Source organism: Vicia villosa, linkage group LG6 (assembly GCF_029867415.1).
Source record: "Vicia villosa cultivar HV-30 ecotype Madison, WI linkage group LG6, Vvil1.0, whole genome shotgun sequence".
In the NCBI taxonomy this organism is placed as follows: Eukaryota; Viridiplantae; Streptophyta; class Magnoliopsida; order Fabales; family Fabaceae; genus Vicia; species Vicia villosa.
The window spans coordinates 36,681,220-36,689,769 of record NC_081185.1 but is presented as its reverse complement, the minus strand read 5'-3'; the positions used below and the strand labels follow the sequence as shown (position 1 = coordinate 36,689,769).

General features: G+C 34.8%; 2 protein-coding genes across 3 annotated transcripts; one reads left to right on the top strand and one right to left on the bottom strand.

Annotated features, from left to right (window-relative positions):
* The first annotated feature begins 1,042 nt into the window (after positions 1 to 1,042).
* On the top strand, positions 1,043 to 2,817 carry LOC131609111 (uncharacterized). Its single transcript, XM_058880767.1, has 5 exons — positions 1,043 to 1,151; positions 1,472 to 1,503; positions 1,611 to 1,728; positions 1,902 to 2,054; positions 2,462 to 2,817. Exons 2-5 carry the CDS (start codon positions 1,496 to 1,498, stop codon positions 2,669 to 2,671), a joined length of 489 nt encoding a protein of 162 aa, XP_058736750.1. The 5' UTR covers positions 1,043 to 1,151; positions 1,472 to 1,495; the 3' UTR covers positions 2,672 to 2,817.
* On the bottom strand, positions 2,459 to 7,104 carry LOC131609110 (uncharacterized). 2 transcript variants are annotated; one of them, XM_058880765.1, is made up of 9 exons: positions 6,788 to 7,101; positions 6,578 to 6,693; positions 6,115 to 6,168; positions 5,996 to 6,020; positions 5,634 to 5,756; positions 4,514 to 4,680; positions 3,927 to 3,996; positions 3,462 to 3,560; positions 2,459 to 3,387 (listed from the first exon to the last, which is right to left on the bottom strand). In XM_058880765.1, the coding sequence occupies exons 1-9, from the start codon at positions 6,944 to 6,946 to the stop codon at positions 3,307 to 3,309; spliced, it is 894 nt and encodes a 297-aa protein (XP_058736748.1). In that variant the 5' UTR covers positions 6,947 to 7,101; the 3' UTR covers positions 2,459 to 3,306. The 2 variants fall into 2 exon arrangements, with proteins under 2 accessions (XP_058736748.1, XP_058736749.1); XM_058880766.1 differs by lacking the exon at positions 5,634 to 5,756 and having other exon boundaries at positions 6,788 to 7,104.
* Positions 7,105 to 8,550: the final 1,446 nt, after the last annotated feature.

Here is an 8,550-nt window from a genome sequence, read left to right as displayed (position 1 = left end):
AACATATCAGATTTGTCATCAACATAAACAAAACAAAATCAGAATTAAGAAATATTAACCTTATTGCTCCACTAAGTCCAAATGGGATCATCCAAATAGCCGCTGATGTATTCAAACTGGATTGCGGTTTAGAGTAGAAAGAAAAATAAAAGGAAACTGGATAGTCTTGGACAGAAACCTAAAAGGAAACTAAAAGAAAACTGTAAGAAATAATGAAATCCAATGGTTAGAAAATGTGCAAATCTGAAAGGTAAATGTAGGTTCATGAAATCAAATAATGTAACTAAAAGATAACTTTAATAAATATATAGTTCATGAAACCAGAACAATATATGTTGCAAATCTGAAGTGATGCTCCAACCAAATCTCAGTTTTGGCAAGTACATATGCTGAATCGCGTCATCAATCGCTTATCCATCCTCAAAACTAAAAGTGAAATATTATTTTAGTGTTTTCATGGAAGAAGATGAACAACAAAAAGCAACTAACTGTCATGAAGTTGCATTTGACGATGAAATACGGAAAACGACAACAAACCAATTAAAACTTTCAAGTTTTGATAAAAAAAACAATGAGTTGGAGGAAGATACCTGAAGTTGATGCAGAAGGAAATTGAAGAAGGTAATGAAAGCAGCAGCTCCGCTAGGGTTTCCGGAGAAAAGAAAGAAGAGAGCATCCAGTGAAAAGAGAGAAGAATGAGTTATGTTGGAGAAAAAAACTATATTTTAATTATGACCAATGAGAATTGAACACTTGGGGCATCCATTAAGAAAAGTATAAAGTGAAGGGTCATTTTGTTAATTACCAAAATGTCCATTTAGTAGTGTAATTTATTTTTTAGGGAAGGGCATTTTAGAGAGTTTGGTCAATCTATTAATAATGGGTAGATAGTAGATGATGAAGAAGATGTACAATTTATTTTCAGTGAAATTTTTACATGAGAAAATCCTAATCCCAATTTTAACTTCTCCCGTGAAAAAAATCCAAAAAAATATCCAAAATCCAAGTAATTCAATAAAGACCAAAATAAAAGCATTTTCCTTTATTATTTAACAATTGAATTTGAAAAAAGGAAAACAACGCGCCGCCCTTTCATAAAAACGCAGCCGAAGTTCTTCGTCGTCAGGAAGGAAGGAAAACCGCCGGATAAAGTGAGAACATTCTTTCAGTTTTTCTTTCTCTTTTTCGTATTTTGGAATCATACCATTCTTTTAATACCAAAATGGAGTCAAATTGTTAGTGTTGCTCTGTTCATCTCACTCTAGGTTTAGTTTTTCATATGATTTCTTCAAACACACTTCATTACCTTGTTTTTCATCCATTTTATTCACTGTTAGTGTTCTTCATATATGTTTGATTTTGTTCCCCATTGTCGTGTATGTACCAATTTAATATTAGGTAAACCTATGGTTTAGGGTTTCAGGGTTTTTGTAAATGTGTTATATTGTTCACTTATTTGGTTTTGTTGCAGGAGAGTCATTATTTGCTGCAAGAGATGAAAATGTATGTCACTATCATTCTTGTCAAAATTGTTATGCAAATGTTTCAAATGAATCTCTTTTTCTTTCTCTAATGATACATTATTGATGTTTTTAATCATCTTTTCATAGCTTGGAGGCCAATGTTTCTGCACTTACAAATTTCGAGGTCCTTGATTTCATACGAAGTAAAGGAGCTTCAAAAGATCCAACACGGGTTATTGCCAAAGTAGCAATGTCCGAATACAAGGTTTGTTTTTCTGCCAAGACAGTTGGCCATAGATAACCCTTTATTACTCATTGCCAATCGATATTGATGCTCTTTGTGATTACAGGTTTACGATTATTTAGTTAATACCGCTGCTTTTTGTGATTACAGGTTTACGATTATTTAGTTAATACTGCTGCTTTTTGTGATTACAGGTTTACGATTATTTAGTTAATACCGCAGCTGGTAGTCAAACGAGAGAGAGCGTCAAAGAATATTTGACAAGTATTAAACAGCATGAGCTGTCAGAGGCCGAGGTTCTGAATGTATTAAACATCAGACCAGCTGCTGAAGTTGAATTATTTCATGTAAGTATCATAACTATGTTCTTCTCATTTATTTTATGCCTGAGTAATCTATTAGATGCTACGTTAGCGATTTCGGCATTTTCTTTATGTGTCCATGTTCTCTGCAAAATGTATTGTCTGATATTTATGTTTACCTTTGAAGTGTCGGATTGTCAGGTTTTGAAGCTTTGTAGTAAGTAACTGGTTACTAGATATGCATGAGTTAAGCCTAGATATTAGTGTGCTGTGTTGTGTTTGATGATAATTGTATGCTAAGAATCTTCTTATATCTTTTTCTTGACACTGATTTCTTCTGCTCTAGTTCTAGGTAAAGTCTTGATCTATATGACTAACAATATGCATTTGAATATCATGTTTGTACCTTTGCATAATTGTTATCAGTTTGTTGACTTTTAATTATTATGCAGATCATAGAGGATTGTACAATCCGTTTTCCAGATGAACAGATAGCTGAAATAGTAGAGCTGGTAGAAAAAACTTTGCCAGCACCATCTAACAAAGAGAAATCTAAAGAAATCTCCGAGGGAGAAGAAGAAACAGAAACACAGAAAAAAGAAAATGGTAATGAGATTAGTCAAGATCAAACTGAAGATGAAGAACAAATGGACACAAGTTGAGATTTAATTTTAAATATTTAATGATTTTTTTACGAACCTGAGAAAGTCCTGCGGGTGTGTACTTCTACAGGAAACTTTAGGAATACAAATGCTGCTGGCTTTGCTTGCTCTAAATCGAAAGCTTAGAATTTCTTAAGATATATTCTAATATATTTTTCCAATGATTGATTTGTTTCTTGTCCAAAAATATATTTCACAACTTATGATACGGTGATGTCAATTTCAATTTTTCTTTGTTATAATGATAAGGGTCCAACTTTAACCACTTCATACCTATGGGATAAGTAAATTAAAATTTTATTACTTGAAAATTTTCAAATATACATTAAAGAATACTTTAACAATGTTGGAGTGTGGGAGCTTCACAATGTAGATCACCCCAAATATTGAAGGCATGTCCTAAAATGTCCCAAGATCTTGACAAGACAAATGAAAAAACAAATTTTAATTAATTGCAAAAAGAATCCAGGCAGCCCTATGAGTATTAGGGTACCTGGTCAACAAAAACGGGTACATGGTCGACTATGTCAACATTTACAAAAGTATATATTTTTATTTACATCAAATTTTCCACCTTGTGCCTATGCCATTAATTGGTTTTTTATGTTAAATCTTCCATCATAGATGATTAACATTCAAATAGCAGCAGGGATGAGATCCTCTTCAACATCAGTTTCCTGATCATCTTCCAATACCATCCAGTCCGTAACTGTACCCTGAAATCATTTAGAGCCGTATTAACTTTTTTGAGGTTACTGCAACCAGGAATTATCAAATGACAGATAACTACCTTTCCTTCCCGTAGAACTCTGGGAGGCAATTTGGTCATGTCGACCACAGTGGACGACTGAGCCAATCTTACACCACCATCAACAACAAAATCAAGGCCCTGAAAAACCGAATTAATGGTTTTAAGATCTTTTCCAAAAGCTATAAAACTTATTAGTAAAGAATATAATCAACTACCAAAGTTTTTAGGTTTGGTAGAGCCAAGCATACCAAATAGATTTGTAACATAACAATTAGTCTGAAAATCAAGTATTCAGTTACAAGCATTCTCTGCGTGTAAATGCAAAACTCAAATTTGTAAAGCAAAATCACATGCATATATAGGGAGCTGTGAACATGATATTGCCTATTTCTAACAAGCATTGAAAATGCAATTCATATTTTTCCATTTTTTAGAAGGGGCTAAACTCATTATTTCGATATTTATTTTTACCCAAAAATAATGATAGAATAGAAACAGTGATACCTCTGGTCCATATGTATCAGCTATCATAACTGGATCAATCATCCATTCGTCTTCGTTGAGGAACTTGATGCTAAAACAAAGATAAAAAAGCTCCAAGGTAATATTCAGGTGCAAGCATCAACTATTATGCTCCATTTTCTAATGCAACAAGTTTGCAAAATAAGGAACCAATACCCTAAATACCATCACAAAGGTCATAGTCATCTACATCAAAGGTTCTTAGAAGTTGGATTGAAAACTCAACTAAAAAAAGGGCTTGTAAGGTATGCTGAAGGATACATCTCTAGGCAATATGGGACTGAATCCACCCTTTCACACCCAACACAAATGAAGGTGTTGGAGTGCAATGAAGGCAGCCAAAATGGCTGCAATAAGGCGGCTAGGGGCATACCACAATTAAGACGGAAATTCTAAAATATCTATGTCATTTCATTGGTGCTACTGTGTCATATTATTTTACCATTTCAAAGCAATGTGTTTTTCAGGGTGGTCTCCTTAATCTATTATTTTCCTGACAAAAACTCTTGTTACTATAATAAAACATATTTTTTTCCAAGCAAAAAAATGATCAAATAAATTATACAAACCTTGTGCATATTAATGGTGCACTCATCTCCTTTAGTATTGCTTGGCAAATGGCATCGTCGGGCATTCGAACACCCACATTTTTTCTTGATGCATATTTGGCAGAAGTAGTTCCAAACCTTATGCACTGTTTTGGTAACGCTTTGCTCGCCATTAAGATGAAAGTGTACTGTCACTCAAACATGACTAGTGTTAGCAACAAATTGTCAATAACTAAATAGCAGACATTAAATTGGCAACAATACCATAGGAGACACGATATTAAAAATTGTACTAAATTTAGATAGTATAACATGTTTAACCAAGAAAAATCAACCAATGAAAAGAATGAATAGCAAATATCTTGTTAATCTCGGATAAAGGCGAGTAGTGCCAAACCCGTAAACTTCTAAAGTGGAATAGCAGTTGGCAGGATAGCCTCTATGGCGAGACTAGAAAACATACCACCAAATAAACATAAATCCTAAAATTTGAATAGAAACAGAGGCAGAATTAGAAGAGAAAGGAGACGCGAAGTGGGAGAACGTATCATTGCCGCAAAACAGAAATGAGCAGAATAGACGAGATATTTCCTAGAAACTCTGAGCAGAACTGGACTATTCTGCTGCTATTCCACCGCTATTTGCAGCCGCTAAACCTTCTAGCACAAAACACACAACACCCACATTTAGCTCTGTACTAAATCCAAATTCTGCTATCTTGCGCTATGGACCCACTATTAACAACATAATAACTATTAGGAAGTAATCCTAATGGCTTAGACACACAACGGCAATAACTAAAGATAAATGGACTGACATCCTTTCACCTAACAACTACAATGTCAAGCTTTTATGCCTTGCATTTCAGATGATTCCCATAGTTCTTTTGACTAACATTGAGAGATTTTTGGCAAACAGATGTGTTGGAAATTTAGGTATTTTTTTATTTTTTATTTTTTTTACTATTTGTTATACACAAACACATCATTCCTATCAGTGTTATTTAACTCTTCAAAAATCACCGCATAATAGGTGAGAAGCTACTAGATAGTTCATGATAAGAAATAGCTCAGCCGGTTGCACATACATAATCCCCTCACCCAAAAGAAAATCATTAATTAGTTTCTAAGAGAATACTTACTGGACCAGGTAAGCAAAGCTTAACAGCTTTGAATAAATTTGCATTGCCTTGACCATCACCGCACGGAAAACCAGCTGTGTACTTATCTATGTCGCGAAATGAGTGGCATAAGATGCTAAGCGGCTACAAGTAACAGAGGTACTATAATCATCAATGACTTCTACAAATAGCATTTCTACATACCAAGTACCAACATACATTGAGAAATGTTTGAAGTTATGACCAACAAAATCAAACCTAAACACGACGTAAAGTAATTGCACATGTGCGACAAGCACCCGAACATGAAAACCAAATCGAATAGATATCCAATTAGCAGCACAAGAACAACTCAATAAAGACAAGCTAACAGTGTTACTCACCTTTGAAGCATCTATATTCTTGATTCTGCAACACAACACACATATACCCTTGGTTAATGTAGCGATTTAGGGAGAAAACATGGCTGAGAATGAGATTAACAAAATTACACGATACCTACCTTCGAAGTCGTTCAATGGCTGAGTGATTTGTTAGGTCACATGCTATTGCATATCTACGTATAGACAAAAGAAAGAAAAAAAAAAATGAATCACTTCCATGAAAACAAATCCTCTACTACTCATAGTCTCAAAATAAGCCGAAATTACAAAAACTCACCCTCTAACTTGTCTCTAGTAAGTCAATTTAATCATTGAATGCATTTTTTGTTAGTTATTTTAGTCTTTGAACATATCTATCAAACAATACACTCAATTATTTATTTTCTTTTCTACATTCAGAGACTATAATAACTATCATGGTTTAAAATTGCGGTCTCCGCAACCACAATTGTAGGAGCAATATTACAGATGCACTCCGCAACCGCATGGTTTAAAATCGAGCGTGAATTACATGAGACAACTTAGAAGTCAGATAATATACGATAGAGGAAGTAAGCAAGCAAGCAAAAAAGCAGGACTGACAGTGTATCAGTAGGGATGACTCCAACAGCACCTTGTTTCAAGAGATTAACAACTGGTTCCAATCTCCATGAATCAGAGCCAGATGGATCAGCTTCAATGTAAACCAAACCTCCTTCCTGTTATCTTGTTCAATTCAATTCAAACCGTAACTAACTAACTAACTAACTAACTAACTGTAAACTGTAAAGAGAAGAGAGAAAGAATAGTGACCTTGTTGAAGCGAGTTTTTGTATCTGTGTATTTGAGACGTTTGGGGCTTCGTTTGATAACCATGGATACTACTAGTCCTCGGGAATTGTGGTTGTGCCGGCTTTGTGAGAGAGCGTTAAAACGCAGTGGTTTGTGGCCACAAACACGAGCCATTTCCATTTCCGAACCGTGATATGTAGATTGTTGTAGCAATAAATAATGCAGAGGAAATTTTTATGCGGTGGTCGTGATCGTGTATATTGAATTAGTGGATAAGACATTTTGCGAATAAGCGAAATTTTGTATAAGTGAGTGACTATATGCGGCGCTCCACATGGATGACAATTGAGTGACTGGATCTATCAAGAATCGATCTGCTGTTTATATTTTGTAAATTTTACCAGCCATAAAAAATTAATTGAGTTTTGTAAATTTTAGCAGCCATAAAAAATTAATTCAGTTGCGTAAATCTCATGGTATCATTTAATTTTAATATATTTAATTAAGAAAATATTTTATTACACTCTTTAGACCATGTGCAATGGGTCTGTTGAGTTTGAACTCAACATGCAAAATCCCCTCCAATAGGTGTTGAGAGAGGTGTTGAGTGTGTGCTGAAAGAGAGAGGTGTTGAGAAAACTCAACACAATTGAGGCTGACGCAGGGGACACGTGGCAGCAGATGAATGGCTGAAAATAAAATTTAAATAAGAATATGAAAATAAAAAGTGGTGGGGTAGGGTGTTGAGTGAAAAACCATTGGAGAGGATAAAAGTTGAATGAGTGTTGAATTATTAGGTGGAAGAAAGAGAAAATGATGTGGAGTGTTGGGAGTTGAAAAAGTGGGTGTTGAGTGTTGAAACCATTGTACATGGTCTTAGGGATTTTAGACATCATATGTGCTTTTAATAATGCTCATCTGCTTTCTTAGATGTACGTCTAAAAACACATTTTTTTACATTTGCGTGAAAACTTTTTGTAGATGCACATACGGAATACTTTCGTATGTCTATCTACAGAGTATACTAGACTTCGAAAACCAGAAAAACAACATTTGCAACGATAAAAACAACATTCATAAATTAAAATCGGCATTACATTGCTAATTTCAATCACAAATTAAATATTACATTTTAATAGCCCGCTGGACACTTGCACATCTCTAAGATTTGATTGACCATTCTTTGCACCGTCGCTACGAACTCGAGCGAGATTTTCTCTTCGAAACCGTAATACATTCGCCACATCGCCAAAACGTCCTCTCGGTTCTTGAGCTCGAAAACATGTTGAACAACTTTATCGAATTCGGATGAGTCTAAAAAATATCTCTGACCGTAACTCCATCGTCGCAAGTTCGATACTGTGACACATATTTGTTATCATCTAACAATTTCAACAATTGTTGCATCTCACTTCTATCTCTCCTATTCTCCTTATTCTTGTGGTACCAGATGTTATACACTTGCCTTATATTTGATACGTTGTCTCTTTTAAACTTCCTTAGAGGAGTATAGTTGTTGACTAGGATTTTCGACCACATAGAAAATCCAGTCAAAGGGTGGAATCTGAAAAGAATGATTGTCGCAGGCAAAATCATTAGGTCAAACCTCACCTGGTCGACTGGAAGCTAAGAGGGCTAAAAATTGCCTATTGGGCCTAAGAAATATAAAAAGGCCCAAAACGTGGGTTGAAAGCCCACATATTCAAACAAAACGGTTTACGCCATGCAAGAGAATATTTTGGAGGGACAGTGACTGGATGAAGAACGTGGAGTCGTGGATTGAA

Coding starts and splice junctions, on each gene's coding strand:
- LOC131609110 (XM_058880765.1), bottom strand. CDS start 6,946: ATGGAAATGGCTCGTGTTTGTGGCCACAAACCACTGCGTTTTAACGCT. Junction 6,694..6,787: donor CAAAAACTCGCTTCAACAAG/GTCACTATTCTT, acceptor ACAAGATAACAG/GAAGGAGGTTTGGTTTACAT. Junction 3,997..4,513: donor GCACCATTAATATGCACAAG/GTTTGTATAATT, acceptor TCTTTGTTTTAG/CATCAAGTTCCTCAACGAAG.
- LOC131609111 (XM_058880767.1), top strand. Junction 1,729..1,901: donor TAGCAATGTCCGAATACAAG/GTTTGTTTTTCT, acceptor TTGTGATTACAG/GTTTACGATTATTTAGTTAA. Junction 2,055..2,461: donor CTGAAGTTGAATTATTTCAT/GTAAGTATCATA, acceptor ATTATTATGCAG/ATCATAGAGGATTGTACAAT.